We start from the raw sequence: 17885 nt of genomic DNA, 5'->3' as shown, positions 1-17885 counted from the left end.
GGCAACCCATTGCTGGACCCAGCACCAATCTTAGTTCTCAAGTTGAATGAGACAAAGCTCCAGGCAGTGTCCAGGTGTTGAAAATTCCATACCCTGCCCAGAGGAGACCAGACTACTGATCCCTGCCCTACATTCTGCCCAGTAAACTCTGTCGCTTTAGTAGGATCTTTCAGTGGCTCTCAGCTAACTATTTTAAGGTTCCAGACCTATATTAAAAGTCTTTTGGGGGCACGTGCGTGGCTCAGTCAGTTAAGTGTCCAACTCCTGATTTCAGCTTAGGTCATGAACTCAGGGTCGTGAGGTCAAGCCCCACATTGGGCTCTATGCTAGGCCTAGAGCCTGCTTAAGCTTCTCCCCCTTGCCCTCTGCCCTTTCCTACCCTCGCATGCACGTGCACTCTCTCTTTTCCAAACGAACAAAAAAAATCACTTTTTGAGCCACAGAGTATAGAAAATAAAGATATCTTCTTCACATAGTTGAATCTTGGTGATTTCAAAAGACACCATTAGAAAGACACATAGTGAACCCTGGACCAGAGAGGTGACCCCAGGTGACCTCACTCCCCTTCCCTTTTCTTCTCCAGACACTGAGCAGGCTCTCCCTAACTGGTCCACCCACCACGTTTTGTTGCACTAGGACAGATAGATGACTGGAAATCCTTAGATAAAAATGGCCTCTCTCCAAAAGAACTTTCAATTTAAAATATATACCTAATTTCTCATTTTTGAAGATTTCCCCACCTGTATGTGTCAAAGGGAAATTGAAAGAATAGGAACAGTTTAGAAATGTAACAGAAAGGCCTGAAGGTCTTTCATTGTTGCTGATGAGAGGCACAGGGAGGCCTAGCCCAGGCCTCCTCACTTCCCTCCCTTCCTGTTTTATTTGCTTTCCTTAATTTGATGTTGGTACATTTTTTTATTTGTCTGTTTGGTCTGCTCATTATTAGCCTTGCTGTTTTTGCTTAGGAACTTTAAAATTCTTAAGATTTCAAATCCAGCATTTTAGCGTGTGTGTGTGTGTGTGTGTGTGTGTGTTTCTAAGTGTACATATTAGATCTCCATCCTTACCTGTTTTTTTCCTTTTCTTTGGTGGGGGGCTTCAGTTATTCCCCAACCTAGAGATTCATTCTACACTGAGTTTTTATAACACAAGGCACATCTTAGGCCTGGCTATGTATGTAGACTGGGGCTACTAGACCAGAAGCCTTCCACCCTATTATGTTGCGTGCTTACAACTCAGCAGCATTGCAAACTAGCCAACTTGATTCCCTCTGGGTTTGGAATTGGCCGCGTCATCCTTGCTGTGCAAAAGCTGCCTGCCTCAAGTCAGAGCGTGGCATTGATACTGAGGAGATGGAACAGACAACCAAACATCTGGTCAATCTTACCTTGCTTCAAGCTACATAACCTCAACTACACAGAAAAGAACATCAATGAAAGCCTCATTCCTTATCCCTGAATCACCAAGAAATTCTCCCAGTCTTGGACTCTCTAGAAGTTTAATCTGGTAGATTGAGCTTGGATATGAAAGGTGATGCCCCTGATGATCCTTACCAAAAGATAAAAAACATTCTGGTTGTATCTGTAAGCATGAATTATAAAAAAAAGTTATGCTACAGTGCTAGGGAAGCTATCCACAGATAGAGTGGCATTACTGTCAAAAACCAGGCTGAGAAATGAGAGCCCCCACCCAGGCAAGATGACGGCCGCACAGCCTGGCCCACAGAGACAGGCCCAGGGCTACCATAGCAGGAAAATGGAACCACGAAATAGGACCAAGAAATAAGCATTCCTGTGTCCTATCCAGGACACCTTGGAGCTTGTTCAAAGGCCAAAAGGAAGTGGAAAAGGATCTCTTCCTTTATGTGGGATTTTCCAAAAAATGTAGCTGAAAGGAGGTAGTCTAACCAGGGCTACTTTATGGATTTTCATACATGAAAAAGCTATCAAAAAGTGTATCAAAAGGTGTTGGAATGGGGAGACTATTTTGAGTCTATGAGAGGATGATATTTCTATGGTGTTTGTGAGGTAATTGTTTGGAATCCTGCCTTTTCCTGTGAAAATGCAGTTGTAAGTGATGGCTCAGCTTATAAAAAGCCCATTTTCCTCATAATGTCTCTAGTGCACAGTACAAGGCTATCACTTTCTAGACTATAACCATGATCCCATGGGGAAATACAGCAGTCCATGCTGGTACTTCTGGAATGTAGATTTGTCCCTATCCCATCTGTCTAGACCCTCATCCTCATCTACCAAGTGCTATCAGTAGAGACTCAAGCTTTAACCCTGGGGTGAGGGCTCCTTTATCCAACAATAGGAACTGGGAGCCTGTATGGTAGGAGGAGATAAGTACCTGGGTTGAGGCAGATGCCCACAGCTGTTCCTGAGCTCCAGAACAGACCTAAACATCCCCTTTATTTTTGTCCAGGAATCCTTGAGACTGACCCACCAGCTTGCTCCCAGACCAGCCCTGGACCACATGAGAGGCAGGGCCTAGAGTGAGGTGTCCCGGCAGGTCAGGGCCAAGTGATAGTATGGGGAACACCCCCAACCTAGGATTCAGGTCCTAGCTTCACCGCGTGCCCAGCAAGGTCACTTATCTCTCTGAGCCTCTGCAGAATAACGGAAGGAAAGGCTGATGCTGCCGCCTTCCCAGGACTGGCCTTCTGAGTAGGGTCTACATGGGACTCCTCCATCTCCTGGTTGCTTCCAGGAGCTACCATTTGTTAGCTTTGCCTCGAGCCTTTGTGGGCCATTTCCACAGGGCAGACAGACTCTTGGTTCAGAATGGGAAAGGAGGATGTGGGGTTTAGTCAGGCAGTGCCACATTTAACTGCTCGGAGCCTCAGAGCCCTCTTTTGGAAATAGAGCTGGTACACCTGGCCAGGTAGCCACCCGGGAGCAGGGTAAGGGTCAGACGAAGTAGCACTTGTGAGCATGTTTTGAAATGAAAGCAGGATTCATGTGTATCACATGCAGCACACTGACTCTACGTTGTGCTGTCAGTGGCCTATCTGCACTGCCCCCACGTCAAGATGAGTGGCACTAAAGAACGTGCCAAAAGGAAACCTGTGGTGTTCAGTTTGCTGCCAAGATAGAAGGTGGGGCAGGCTAGCTTGCAGCATCTAGAGGGCAGGCAGAGCAGTCGAGGATGAGAGTATAGAACTGATGGTGAGAAGCCTCCAACCAGGACCAGATTCTGGGTTTGCTCAGATGGTCTGACTTGAGGTCCAGGGAACACAGGGATACTTGGAGAAGTGATCACTGTGGTACCCATTGCAAAGACACAGAAACCTACTGCCCTGGCATCTTAAAATAATCATAACAAAAGTTTTAAAGACTTGTGTTTGCCACAAGCTTGACAACATCTTTGTTCTTAGAACTAGTGGACCAAATCATCTATTTCTCACATCTCAAAAAAAGGCAAAAAAATTACACTCAAAATCAGCACCTCTGTGTTTCCCTGGTGTGCTCATTTCAGATTCAAGTCCTAGCAGAACTCCCCTCATTTAAATGATTTTTTCTCCTTGATTTCTTATTTTTAAAACAATATTTATTGGGTATTTTTTCTGATTATAAAAGTAGTGTACATTACTACTTGGACTTTGGAGCGCAGAGGCAAGTCTGGAGAAGATAGTCCTAACCGTGCATCCTGTCTGCGCAGCCCAGCTCCTCTCAGAGGGGTGGCCCACTCTCATTCTGCGTTCTGTCTATTACTATGACAATGCCTTCTCCTTTTTTATACTTTTTTTAACACTTCCTTTCCCTGATGTCCCCCTTACTAATTTCATTTTCAAATTTCTGTTCTGAATATCCTGTTATCTCGTATTGTCTTCTGTATTGGAAAGGGTGTATGAGGATGTGGTCTACATAAAAGGAACTAAAAGTTACATTTTGTGACATCCAGAAAGTACATATGTGCAAGTACATGGGCTCCACTATGCTGGCTGTGCATCATGTCCCCATCCCTTGCTAACAGCTGTGGACACCATTCCACCCCACACCGGTCTGTCTGCATAACACCAGTACCGGGAAGCCGCAGACATTGTTCATCGCCATTGTCTTAGTTGTCCAGGTGTTCTGAGCGCCATAGAGTCTACACTTTGAAACAAGGAAGGTTGGATATGGATCAGCCCTGAGCAGAGAAAGGAGCCCTTCTCCCTTCCCCTAGCCACATTTGTTTAGAACCCTGGATGTGATCAACATTGTAGACACGCATGCACACCCACAAACAAGTCTCTGGCTTTAGTTTTGAAGTTTTACCCGACACCAGATTCACTGTGCACAAAGCACTATGAGAAAGGGTTAAAAAGAAAGGGAAAATGTGGTACCTGCGTTTGCAAAGCAGAAGGGCTCCTTGGCCAGTAGGTTGTCTATTGGGCCTTCCTGTTGACTGAAACAGAGCTATTTCTTAAACTCTGCTTCAATCCTAAAACCACCCCTGCTCCCTACAGTCCTGAGGCCATTTCTCTGAGCCTGTGTCTCCTGTGTGCCCTGGTGGTTCTGTGATGGTCCCTTGCTGGGCTCCTCCCCTTCTCCCTCTCCCTGAGTAACTGTCAGGTCTCCCTCAGTCCTAGGCATGTCTCTCTGCGCCCTGTCTTCTCTCAGTTGCCCCGTCCATGACTCTTACCAGCATTGTTACTGTGAGTTTTCGATATGTCCTGTCAGCTCACCCCCTTTGGTCTTCCAGTCCAAAGTGTGACAGCCTTCCCCCAGCTGTGCTATTGGAGTCCTTTCTGGAGATTCTGGAGATGGAGGGGCAGAAGAAAAGGGGGTGGTTGGCTCTCCCTGGTACATGGTGGGGGGATATGATGCGGACCAGGGGAAGTCGTTTCTGTGTGGATATGTTTCCCTCAATTTGTCCTGGCTCAGAATTCACAGCACTGTAGAGTGGGCCCTGGAAGCCTTCCCCAGATGAGGTGCTACCTCCATAGACTCAGAGCTGCTTTCTGGGGGCCTGGTAATCTAGTGGTGGCAGACCCCTCCTCACCTTTTACATTCTCCAAGGCCAGTTGTATGTGGAGCGCATGCGTCTATGGTGACATCGTAGAATGTTTCACACGGGTTTGGTTGGTGACATGAAATTATCACCGGCAAACCTAGGAGCAGTGTTGGGCACAGATTTAATCATGGACTCTTCCATAGAGGTAGGCTGACCAGTCCCAGGGGCTTTGGGCATTTTTGAGGAGGGAACCCAACACCCAAAACCCAAAGGCTACCATATGATGGTATCCCAATGTCTCCACCCTCACAGTAAGGAACAGAGGAAGAAGGAGCAACCCACTCAACCCCAGAGCCTCCCACCATTGCCAGGAAGCACATGCATTCTTTTTTTAAGCCACACACCTGATGCCTGGGTCTGCCCTTGTTCAGTTTCCATGCTGAAAAAAGGACTTAATTCATTTGTAGACTTTGTTTCCCTTGTTTCTGCTTTTCCATTTCTTGTATTTTTTTTCTTTTCCTCCTGTTGTTCCTTTCTCACTTCTTACGCTTTTTGTCCTCTGCTTGTTTTTTATTTCACCTTCTCCCTGTCCCTCTCCACTTCCAAACTCCTCTTCCTCCTCCTTTTCCTCCTCTTCCTTTTTGTCTTTCTTCGTCTCCTTCTCCTCCTTTTCCTTGTTTGGTCCTTTTTGAAGTTGAGCCCAGTGGCGGGACTCCACGGCGTAGACCTCTCTCCTTCTGCCCTTGCTGTGTCCAGGAAGGTAACGTAACTCCCCCAACCTCATCCCCACTGCCTCTCAGCGGTCATAGCAACACTAGCCAAACAGGGACCCAAAACCCAGCTATTTCTCTTTTTCTCTGACACTCGATAGCCTTGTTACAAAATTCCATGAGTATGTGGCAGTTTCTTACAAGGTACAGTATCCCTTTGACTGTCTTGGGGAGGACTGGGGTACAGAGGGAAACCAGAGAGCCTCCAGGTACTGGCCTTTCAGGCTATAGCTGAAGCATCCCATGATGTTGTGCCACCATTCATGGTGGGACTTCTCAGACTCAAATCGAGCAGATAGAGGGGACACACGGGTAAGGAACCTCCTACCTGTGTGGCAGAGATTTGTATCGGTGGAGTCGAGGAATACTGTCCTTACAAAGACTGGTCTACAAATACCCGCAAGTTCTTTTCCCAAAAACAACAAAAACAAACAAACAAAACCACTAAATGCAAACTTCTCTACCCTGTGTCTTGCTGAGTGTGTGTGTGTATTTTCTTTTTAAGTTTGTCTGATTTAAAGTCTGTTGTGATAAGATTGTTGTTGAAAAGGCATGTGGGAAGGGGAAAGGGGAGTGTGGTCGTGACTAACCCTTGCTAACCTCTTAACCCTGCTCTTCATGGCGCTCACATTTGACTTTCACCCACCCCGCCATATACCTTTGCTCATCAGCTGTGAACGGTCTCTACCATAGCTCATGAGCAGTGTTCAGATGTCTCCCAGTGGAATTTTTGTCCCTGCTCATGGGGAGGCGGGAAGGAGGGAGAGACTTCCCAGTGCATTCCCAGCTTGCCGCACTGGACAGCTTGCATGCCTCAGGGCTCCATCTTCCATGCCATGTGGGCACACTGTGCAGAGACGCTCAGAAAGGAATGCATGGAACTGAGCTGTGGGCTGCTCTGAAAGCCAAAGGACCAAGTCTATTGGGTCGGGTAAGGAGAACTTTCGTCCCCAGACACTCCAGCACTCCACAGAGGCAGGCTCGGCTGGTCAGGAGGGAGTTTCTGCCTTGCAGAGTAGGACTCAGGGACAGGCCTCCACCTTGGGAGCACAGCCGCACATGTACCTGGGCTCTGCATACACTAACCCCCGCTTGTGTGAGTGCTATTCGTTTCTGCCTCTCCAGAGTGTGGCCCTGACTAACTGGCTTGGGCCTCCTGCGTGTCAAGCAAACAACACAGCAGAGAGTTGTCTTTGAACAGTGTGCAAGGAAGTCAGGTGGGAAGAATATAGGAAAACAGTGAGTAAGGAGCTTGACAGAGGAGCGTTGTCCCACCTGAGGGTATATTCCATATGTTTCTGGGTCTGGTCTTAACAGGATAGGACATCCACCCAAGTGAGTCATAAAACGGAAGGCACTTGGAAAGATCTCCCAGTCCAGTGCCTGTTAACCTGGGACCCACAGGGGAACTTCAGGGAGCCCACGAACACCCTGAAGTTCTGTATAAAATTGTTGGACATGTAGACATGTATTTTTCTAGGAAGAGTGTCCCTGGATTTCCTGAGATTCCCAGAATGGTTTGAAATCCAAAAATATTGAAGACCACTGATAGAGTCTGTCTTTTGCTTTAGGCAGGACCACACTATTGCCATGAGCTTCTTTGTGCTCCAAGGAAAAGGAGTTTGTTCTCTCCTTGGGTGGTCTGATTCCTTGGAAAGTTCTTCCTACTGTTCTGCTGCCTCAGTTAAGCCCCACAGGGTCAGGCTGCCACTGATGGAGATGGAGTTTTCAGCTATGTGTTAGTGCAGAGCACTAGCCCCAGAAACTGCTGGGTCAGAGCAGAGAGCACTGCCTGATTTCCTAGTGGCTGTTCTCTCTGCTCTTGGTGAGAAGCCTGACAGCCATCCTGGGAGGTACTACTGCATTTACCATGCAGGATTCCTCAGGGGAGCGTTTGTCAGGAAGCCCAATAAAGCCACAATTTGAGAAAAGCCATCTCCCTGACCAGGAACTAAAGAAACAGGCAGACATCAGTACCAGTGGCCCAGACAGGGGCAGGAGCTGGGTCAGTGAGGGTACTTTCAAAGGAGGGGTAAGTGCAGTTTATAAACTTGCATTTGCCTGGTTCACGAGACTGCTTTTCTTAAAGCAGATCTAGTACCCAGCTAGTACCATACAGATAGGAAATGAGTGGGGGAAAAGGGTAAAGAGAGGACAAAGCACTTCAGACCTACCAAGAGCAATCCATTGAGCAGGAGGTGTCCAGACAGTCTGGAATCAGGTTCCTGGGAGGGTGTGGGCTGGGCCTGGGAAGGAGAGGTGGAGAGCACAGACTCTATTAGACTCTGGGGCACCGCGCCCCCCTTCCATGGCTGTAGGCAAACTTTGGACCTGGCTTGGGAGTGTTCCGGCAGCATCCTGCTCGGCTCTCTTTGCACATTTGCCCCTGTGTGATGACTCCTGCCGGCCGGGGAAGACGGCAGACGCTTGCTGCACCTGACGCACCCTTTCTCTTGGCAGGCATGGGCAAGAAAGATGACCCCAAGCTGATGCAGGAGTGGTTCAAGTTGGTGCAAGAGAAGAATGCCATGGTGCGCTACGAGTCGGAGTTGATGATCTTGTGAGTAGCCTTTGGGTGGGGACCCAGCCAAGGGGGGCCATCAGCTCAGCCCCTGTCACAGCAGGAGTGCAGCTTCTTCCTAATTTAGGGGATGAGGAGATATGGCTCCCAAGTCACCGTGCTTATCTCCTTCTCTCCTCTCCTCCTCCCCTCTCCCGCCCCCCTCCCTTCCCCAATGCCAGTGCCCGGGAGCTGGAACTGGAAGACCGGCAGAGCCGACTGCAGCAGGAACTACGGGAGCGGATGGCAGTGGAAGGTAAGCGGGGAGCAGGACTCGGGACCACCGGGGAAAGCTGGGTGTGGGCCTGCTGCCTCCTGGCCCTAGAGACCTAATGTCTTTGGCCACTGCCCAGATCACCTGAAAACTGAGGAGGAGTTGTCAGAGGAGAAGAAGATCTTGAACGAGATGCTGGAGGTGGTGGAACAGAGAGATGCCCTCGTGGCCCTGCTCGAGGAGCAGCGACTCCGGGAAAAAGAAGAGGACAAGGACCTGGAGGCCGTCATGTTGTCCAAGGGCTTCAGCCTGAACTGGTCCTGAGCTCCAGCTGTGCTCCGGCTGGCTGGTCTGTGGCATCCACCTGACCCAGGCTGGGTTCTTCCAAACCACCCAGATGAAAGATCTCTCAGAAGGCCTGGCACCTCCTGGGAGTTTACATGCAAATGTCTATGTGCCTCTTGAAAAGTGGGTCAAGGTCTATGCTCTGGGGAACCCCAGTTGAAGATGATTATCTGAGGTGACTCAGCCTCCTTGGAAGGGGCCCACCCTGACTCCCTGCTCCAGAGAGAGAGAGGAATATTTGACACGTGAAGTGGGAATAAAGAAAACCTGCCTGCTCCCCGAGGCTCCACAGTGGCTGGTGCTCCTCCTTCTACAAGAGGAGACAAGAGAAGAAATCTGCTCGCTGTCTGTCAAAACCACAGCCACCAGAGTGCACCTCCATGGAGCGGAAGGGGCGGCAATCTTCTTCATGCTTCCTGAAGCACCACCAAAGAAATGAAGAGGACACCCCGGTGACGGGGACAAGATGGGAAGCAAGCCCGGGGAGGGGGGCAGTGGCCCGCAGGTGAGCACCTACCCCAGCATCACAGGGGAAGCTGGAGATGGGCTGGCTCCAGAATTCATGTTGCAAGTAAGGAGGACCCAGGAGGGGTCTGCCCCCCGGCCCCCTGCACCGCACACTGGACCCCTCATGGCCAGACGCCCCAGGCCTCTCTCTGGCTTTGACCTGAGAGGCCTGTGGACTGCTGCATTCTGCTTTGAATTCACAACAATTTTCACACTGGAAAATACTGATTTGGGGGGACAGGATGAGGCCCTGAATTTCTAGCCCCCACTTGACAGACAGGCGTCATTACCGTTCAGCGCCTCACGTCGGGGTAGGAGATTATCTTTTTCCCTGACATTTTTCCTGTGTTTGCACATTGAGATGAAGCTGTCAGCCTAGCAAGATGCTCAGCCGCTTTGGACCCTTTTTGTCAATTAACTTATTTTTTTAATACTTGAAAAGAAGTAACTTCCTTTTTATATCTTTACTAGAGACACTGATCACTTGGCACCCGGTGTGGGAGTGACGGGTGTGTCTGCCGCGTCCACCTACACGGTCCCATTCCGACCTGACTGAACACTGTCCCAGCCGTCTATTTATTAGCCTTCTTCAGAGTGTCACTGACCCAGTTGGCATCAGGGAGCAGCTGAGACCCCTGCGTGGGTTCTTGCTCCTAGCTCTCCTGTCCCCTCCTGTACTGGGTGTCCGCCCCTCCTCCTCCACCCAGCCCACCCTCACTGTGGTACCAAACTTCGTGTCTGCACCACTCATTTGTCTAAGGGTACATTTCAGCACTGTTGGAGGCCAGGCCAAAGGGCACAGATGCCACTCGCCTCTTCCTGTTGACCCTGGCTCTGAAGAACCCACTTTTTTTTCTCCGTTTTAGTGCCAGGGTTTCACCTCCCCTCAGCACATTTATTATGAAAGTTGAGCCCTTTCCCAGGCTGGCAGTGTGTGCCAGGACCTTGTAATCCATCTGGCTGCTGAGAATTCCCTCAGCCCAGCCTCATAGCCAACCAGACAGAGATGCAGATGTTGGAATTGAGGTTGGTCTCTCACAGTTGACTCCACCCCAAACCTCCTGTGTAACCCTATCTTCATGGAAGGCCAGGGATAATGAACACCATGGAACTGGCTCCTTGAGTCAAACTGCTCATTTCTCATAGTTGAGCCAGAGACCGACATCATCCGGCTAGCTCACAGAGCCAGAGTGGGGAAGACCTGGTGACTGACAGGCAGTCAGCCCAGGGAGGGTTCCTGCCTGGGCGGGGCCAGTCTGGAAGGGGCCTCTGGTGGACTTCTGGTGGAGAGGGGCTGGTGGAGGGTTAACAGAGGCCTGGCAGCTCTTCAGGGCAGCCTAGATCAGGTGTCTGCGCCAACCTTGGCACTTCCATGGGAGCCCCACCATGCCTCAACTTGAACCTTCATTCCTAGTACAAAGGAGCAGAGAACCTGTCTCACCCTTCACTTTGTCCAAAAGCTGCCATGGCTCTCCTGTGGAAACGCAGGAGGGGTGCTGCTAGCAACCGTCACAGCTCTGACTCCTTCGCTTCCTGTTTTCCGATGAGGTGGAGTGTCCACAATTATTCTTATTCTTAACAAGGCAAGAGGAGGGTGTTCTAGATTCTTCCTTTAAACCTCAGCCTTCCAGTAAAATTGAACTTGAGACAGGACTTTCATCGCCTGTGTGGCCTCGTCCCTAACCCTCTTCGTCTCCTGAATGCCACCGGAACTGGACCAGCCCCCCAAAGAGCCGCCTCCATCCCTCGAGGCTTTTGCAAACCCCAGAACAAGGCAGTGCTGTGCCAAGTGGCGGCTACAGGATGGGGCCGCAGGGAGATGCTGTTAGTGGCCTCATGTGGGAATGCCACATGGGACCGTGCGCCCCACTGCCAGCCTGGACGGTTAGCCTCTTAACACTACTGCATTCCTGTGAAGCACACCCGGTGACCTGCGATTACTAGAAAGGGGACTGAAGACCTTCCAGAGAAGCTTCCAAAATCCATAAGCCTCCAACATGTGCCCTGGTTCTCCACTCTCCACAGTGTTCCTTCCAGCTCTTGCAGCGCACCTTTCCTTTAAAGCTCCCATTTTATAACCACTAGTTTGCAGTTTATTTTAGAACCCTGGTGACATGCTGCATGAAATGTTTTCCAACTCTGGAAACGCATGCAGCTCCAGGCAACTGTTCTTCCCCAGACTGAAGTCCCCTTGAAGGCAGGGGATGCAGGAAATGAAATGCCAGAGTTTGAGTGAGCCCAAACACAAGGCCGATACGATGGGCAACCAGCTCCCCATCACCAGAGGGAAAGCAGCAGGCATCTCCATTCCTGAGTCTGCAGGCCTCTGTGTGGGGTTCTCACCCTGTTTGAGTGATGTCTTTGGGCTTTTGCCCCCAGAAACCATCTTCCAGTTGCTTTTGACCAGCAATGATAGGTTATTCTTTTTCATTTCAGAAGAGAAGAAATTTTTCAGTGGGGCAGGAGTTAGAGTTCAGAGGAAAACATTTGAAAGGTGGTAATAACCAAGCTGCAAAGGGGAATGGGCCATTTTCTGCGCAATAAAAATTTTTCAAAGAAATACAGAGTGTATTTCTTAAGTCATTTTACCAGACTTGGCCATGAGCCAGGATGTAGTTCCACATTCCAGCACCTGCCTTTTGCAGGTAGATGGTGTCCACTCAAGTCATTTAGATGTCTGGCACATGTATGAGTGTGTGTACAAGCTTGTTTAATGAACACAACTCCATAGTATCCTGGCTCAGCCATCAACTGCTGTCATTTGAGAAAATGCATAAAACAACTTAGTGTCATAGACGCTGTTCTTCAGAACCAGGCCCCAGTTACCCTCTAAAAGAGAAGAAGCATGTTCTGTGAAAGCAAGAGTCTTCAAGTTGGTGTGGTCCTGTGCCCCTGGCAGCATTCCTTGCCAGTCCTGCTGCCACCCTGGCCTCTGTCCTTTGACACAGCTGACCAGGGAGCCCAGTGGCATGGGGTCAGCAGCCTCTGGGCCTTAATCATTTAGATGTGTCAGTGTCTACGAGGACATTCAGCATAGGGTCTTGGGAGAGATGCTATCACCCTTCTTTGGACTGGAATCATCCCCAAGAGATTAAAGGGAACAATCCTGGTCAGCTCTTCTCTCTTGGCTACAAGAAGCCTCTTGGGTTTGTCTCCAAATGGAGACACATTCCAGCTCTTCCCCTCCCTTGGTGTGATGACTTTGTCATCGCCCAACAGCTAATCCCAAAGGCACATGTCTCCCTCTGGCGCAGCAACGGCAGCAGGGAGAGACAAAATGGCAATAAATGGGTGGAGGTGAGGGTTGTCCAGCCTAGAGCCAACTGCCATGGAAGCTGGTTCCCAGAGCCTTTCAGCTTTATTGCCAGCTATCTCTCTCTGACACAGACGTGGACATCTCAGGCAGAAAAGACAGAACTAGCTCAAGTGAACATTGTGTGGCTATGGTACATGCCCTATGCCTTGGGGAAGGCTGGAGTTCAGTAGTCATCACCTGTGCTGATCTCAGTCACCTTTTGTTCCTCAGAGGGGCTTTGATTAGAGCTGGAAACAGGCAGGATTTGGCCACAGTTCACAGCAGCCCCAGGTGGCAGGAGATGATGATTGCTAGTTTTAGGCAGGTAACCAGAAAGGAGACTGCCCAAGCCTCCACGCAAGTGCCACCGCAGAAGCACATCCTCTCTTTCCTTCCAAGAAACAACCAGGTCTTATTGCTCCGCAATCCCTCCTGAACCCTGAATCTTCCTGGTCCCTTCTTAGGAATCAGAGTGAAAAATGGCAAACGGAGAGAATGTGCCATTTTATTTGATGAGCTGGCCAGACTGGCCCTCTTACGGAGACTCACCTTCTCCTGTTGGGTTACCTGCTCGGAAGATTCCCCGCCCCCCCCCCCAGCATTGCTCAGTGAAGAGGGTAAGAAAATCCTCTTAGCTGAGACATCAGCCCGGGGGCCAGAGCTGCACCTCAGATGCTAAAACAAAGAGCCTGTTAAACCAGGTGCCCAGGGTCACACAGGCCTTTCATGGACACTCCCAGATGGATCTCCTGTCGCTGCCGAGCTTCACCAGGTAGCATTTTGTGACAGTCCCACTCCTTGTGTTCCCCGCCCTGAGGTCTTCTTGCAGGTGGGGCTCAAACAGGGAGCCTGGAGTCCTCACTTCTGTGGGTAGGCCCTGTGTGCCAGCTGCCTCTGCCTGGGAAGCCACCTGTTACCGAGACCTAAGTGGAAGAGGAGACAGCGTCCCACAGTGCACGCACGATTCACACGCACGTGCACACACACGAGCACCTTCCTTTTCATGGTCAGCATGGCCTTTCTGAACCAGAGTGGACATCTGGCTCTAAAGAAGGCTGGATTTAAGCCTTTGAACCCAGAAAGGACCAGCCTGGAGCATGAAAGACCTCGGTTTCATGGGCCGGTCTCTGAAGTAGGCAGGTGGAGGGTTCCACCAGACCCAGGGGAAGGGGCGTTTGGAGTCCCCAGTGCAGGTGTGGCGCTGCCTCACACAGCTTGTGAGATGAGGAGGAGGTTGCTGGTGTCTGTCCACACGTGAGCGAGCGGTAAGGAAAGGGAGTTAGACGAGATTAAGGTTAGCATTCAGACATGAGACTCGTTCCTGTCTCTTCTCTGACTTCAGAGGAAGCCTGAGGCTTATCATTTAACTGGTGGGTCCTCCCTCCTTGTTAACCAGCCCACAGGATCCATGGGAGGGCAAAACATTGAAGGGTTTGAGATTCTTGAATCAGGGCCTTTGTAGATGGACAGACACCTTTCTTGATAGTAACTAATATTGAAGGAAGGCAGTCCCAGCTCCTCTAGGGGCTGTCTCCTTCCTACCTAAGTTCATCTCACATCTATCTGGTGAGCCAACAGAGTTGTGCGTTTATTTTTAGTTACTTAGAATGCTGGGCTGAACCTTCTGTTTGCTCTCAGGAACTTACCTTACACAGTACAGTTGCTATAGACAGGCAATGTTCACAGAACCTTCAGCTGGGCCACTGAGGGGTGCTCGCCTGAGGCTGGACAATGCTGAGCCTGAGTCAGCACTCAGTGCCTTACTGGGAACAAACCAGCACTCTCAGCTCAGGGGGACACCCTGCCTTTTCCCTCCTGCCTCCTACAGCCACCAGCCACCTCCACCTCCACCTTCATCATAAGGTAGCTCCACCAAACCTACTCTCCCCGCAAGGGCTCCAGGGGACATGTCGTGGGTCCCTGGTCTTCCAGAGTCATTATCAAGGATAAGGAATTCATCCAGGTAAAGGCTAGGTTATGTTAGTGTTACAATGCTGATTGAGAGCCAAAAGAACATGACCAGAGGCAGCTGGCACAACAAGCAATGAGAAAGTGAATGTTTCTTAGCAAAAAGGCCCGGCAGAATACTCAAGTTTAGGCACTGTGGCCTTCAGGTTGTCTCCCCAAGAGCTTGAATGCCAGGTCTTACCTGTGGGAAAAAAAACACAAGCAGCACCTAACAGCCAACAGTCCCCTTTCCCCAGCTGCACTTTATTTAACACTTTTTTAAAATCTGTATTTAAAGAATTAAGTACCATTTTTAAAATGTAACCAGGGCCAGACTTACTTGGTGCCATCCTCCCTATTCGGACAGAATACTGTTTCTGGCCCTAGTAATTAATGTCTCAAGTCTTCATCACCTGTTAAGGTCACCTATAAAAATCTCATGCCTGAGGCTGAAGGATGCTGGCCTTGGGTCAGCATTTGGTGCCTTATACCCGTGGGGAAAAACCAGCACTCAACTTGGGGAGACACCCTCTTTTCCCTAATGCCTCTTCTACAGCCCAGGGGATCAGAGTTGGTAGAGCCTTAACTCACCCCAGAGTGAGTGTCTCTTCTGAGTGAATCACCCCACCATGGCCTGGGCCCCTGTTCCTGGAAGATGCAGAGAGCAGACCCAGGACCCTGCCAAGTTTTCCTATGGGAAGATACTTGGAAGAAGCATCAAGATAAGACAAGTCTTCTGCAACACTGTGCCAGAGGAAAGTGGGGAGAGGGGTGTGCCCGCCGCGCTGACTGCAGGGCTTGACGTCGATGTGTACACTGAGTTCAGGCCTCTGTGTGTGAAGAGCCATGCCCACCCTGTTCATGAAGTTTAGAGTCTTGAGTGGGAAGGAACGAGGGAAACAAGTAGTAACTTTTCTTCAGTTTTGTGTAGGGGAGTGCACATTTACCCTCCAGCTGTTTGCACTCCTGTGGCCAACAACCAAAATAAAGTCAGTCATTGTTTTTTTCTTTTGTGTGGAAGAGGATCATTTCTTCCCTCCTTGAGGTGCCCCCCTCCTAACCTGTCCTTTGGCGGGGCTCGTATCTATGGGGGTGGGGTGGAGGGAGGGCGGTGAGCTGTGCTGCTGCTTGTTCCTCCTATCTCCTCCCACTCATCCCCACCTTCCACCCCACCCCACCCCGCTCCAGTCTTTCTACCTGCCCCCCACAACTTTGTTTGGATTGGGAAAAAAACCAGGAGAATATTCCTGCCTCTCTTTCCCTTGATCTTACTATGTATCTTGAAAGAAAAGAGCAAACAGAAAAATTGTCTTTCTGCCCTAGCTGAGGATCGCACTTGCCCCCCCAGCCGCCCCCCAACATCTGCTTTCTCATCTCTGGGTGAGCATGGGAAGTTTTGCTGCAGCACAGTGGTGGGGGGTTGCCTAATGGAGAAAGGGTACCTTTGCTGTTGGAGAAGGTAGGATGGGAGGGGTCTTAAGGGCAATAAAAAGAAGACATGGCTTCAAAACCTAGCTCCATGATCAGGGAACTAGGAACCTGATGAAGGAGAAGGGCATCGGTGGGTTGACCCTGGAGGAGGCCTTAATCAGCAGAATGAATTGGATGGCACTGAATGGGGGGGGGGGCCTATTGGCCTCTCCAGGGTGGGCAGCCTGGCCGCCTGGCCCCCTTGCCCACCCAGCCTGGGGAGTACGTACATTCTGCTCCTACCTAGGCCAGGGGCACCTGGCTGGCTCAGTGGAGCGTGCAGCTCTTGATCCTGAGGTTGTAAGTTCAAGCCCCACATTGGATATAGGGATTACTTAAAAATAAAATATTAAACTAAAAAACAAAAACAAAAAAAAGTTGAAGTCAGTGAAGAACTTCTTGTATAAAGCAAGTGGAAGCAACGGGATTTTCAGGCCTCCTACCCCAAACTCCATACTTCATTCTCCCTGGAGAGGAATTCTCCAAGGACCCTGGGGGAGAACAGAGACTCTGTGGATTGGGCCGTGATAGCAGGAACAGCTGCCTGCTTGTCTCCAGGGGGTGGTGGCTGACAAGAATGCTGACAAGTCTCCTGCAGCTGAGGTGAGGCTGTGCCCCTGGACCTGGCAACTGAGAAGGGCTTAAACATTAACAGATGTGTTTGGGCCTTCACGGGCCTAGGAACTGATCTTGGCTTTGAGAGCCCATAACTAAGTTCAGCCGGGGAGAGTCTGCTGTAGTTTTCATCACAGCAAATGGTGTCTACAGAGCCCCTCTGGGCAGCGCTATGAATATTCTTGGTCCCGTGGATTTGGAAAGGTCTGCTGTTGAAAACATTTCCCATCCATTTTTCCCACCAAGCCAATACAGTGGTCTTCCCTAGCCCCCTCCCTTTTCCCTTACGCTCCTCTAAAGGTGATCCCAAGAGTCTTAACCCCTTCTTTCCCCCACCTCCAACCAGGAGAAGGTTCTTGATTGGAGGCCACGTGGCTGTGTGAAACGAGCACTGGACCAGGAGTCAGTTCTGGTGTCTGGCTGAGCATGGCCACTGCCTGGCTGGCTGAACTGGGATGTGGCTCCCCAAACCTATTATCTACACTTGAAATGAGAAAGTCACCTTCACTCTCTGACCCGTGAAGTGTTTGTGGGGCTGCGAAGAAATCGGAGATGCCGAGTGCTCAGAGTTTTAGTGGGCCCTGTGCCTGTCCCTCTGTGGCTGCTGAGTCACAGTGGCACACCATTCACCAGAGCCACACGGAAGCGCTCCCCTCCACGTGTAACCCGGGCCCCCACCCACAAGCAGATGTGCTGGTGACCCGGGAGGTGGGGGAGGTGCTCCTAGCCTTGTGCCCGTGACAGGAGCTGGCCCAGCAGCAGCTGCTCTAAGTCTGCTGTCCCGGAAGTGAGTGACGACATCTGAAGCTGAGTGTGGCATTGGCAGGAAAGGACATCACGGGGTTGGGTTGGATGCCAGAAAGCCAGCGTAGGAACAAAGAACCAGAAACTTCTTGTGACGTGAGGCAAGTATCTCTTGCCTTCGTGATTCCAAGCCCAGCTCCAGCTCCGGTGTGCCTGGATCCATCGCAGTGAGAGTCACGGCCCTCCCCTTAGACAACACCCAATTTCATATACGCTCTGCCACATGGCACTCTTCACCTGCGTCTTTGAGCAGTATTCTGAACACTGATCTTCCCTCTTCCTCAATATCCCTCCCTCTGACAAACTGCCATGTAAAACATTCAGACCAATCATGGCCAGGCCCCTACTCCACTCTGGGGCCCCCACGCCCTTCCCTTGGCTTGGTGGGATTCAGCCAACAGTCAGTGAGCTAACTTC

At 50.4% G+C, this 17885-nt stretch overlaps 1 protein-coding gene and 1 long non-coding RNA gene across 9 annotated transcripts in view; one reads left to right on the top strand and one right to left on the bottom strand.

The window, feature by feature from the left end:
- The window catches only part of MICAL3 (microtubule associated monooxygenase, calponin and LIM domain containing 3), a 197910-nt gene extending 186017 nt beyond the window's left edge, over nucleotides 1-11893 (top strand). For 5 of the 8 annotated variants that reach the window (XM_032349272.1, XM_032349273.1, XM_032349274.1 and 2 more), the window contains 3 exons: nucleotides 8172-8271; nucleotides 8454-8527; nucleotides 8625-11893. In XM_032349272.1, coding sequence (XP_032205163.1) covers nucleotides 8172-8271; nucleotides 8454-8527; nucleotides 8625-8809 — 359 coding nt within the window. In that variant the 3' untranslated portion in view covers nucleotides 8810-11893. Of the gene's footprint in view, nucleotides 1-5635; nucleotides 5702-8171; nucleotides 8272-8453; nucleotides 8528-8624 lie in introns of all 8 variants that reach the window. The other 3 variants (XM_032349271.1, XM_032349276.1, XM_032349270.1) reach the window with 1 other exon arrangement.
- LOC116594200 lies at nucleotides 4990-8174 on the bottom strand. Its single transcript, XR_004287096.1, has 2 exons — nucleotides 7886-8174; nucleotides 4990-5098 (listed from the first exon to the last, which is right to left on the bottom strand). It is a non-coding gene; the product is annotated as an uncharacterized LOC116594200 (long non-coding RNA).
- Nucleotides 11894-17885: the final 5992 nt, after the last annotated feature.

This window comes from Mustela erminea, chromosome 6 (genome assembly GCF_009829155.1).
Source record: "Mustela erminea isolate mMusErm1 chromosome 6, mMusErm1.Pri, whole genome shotgun sequence".
NCBI classification, from domain to species: Eukaryota; Metazoa; Chordata; class Mammalia; order Carnivora; family Mustelidae; genus Mustela; species Mustela erminea.
The sequence above is the reverse complement of the archived record's forward strand: the minus strand, read 5'-3'. Positions and strand labels throughout refer to the sequence as shown.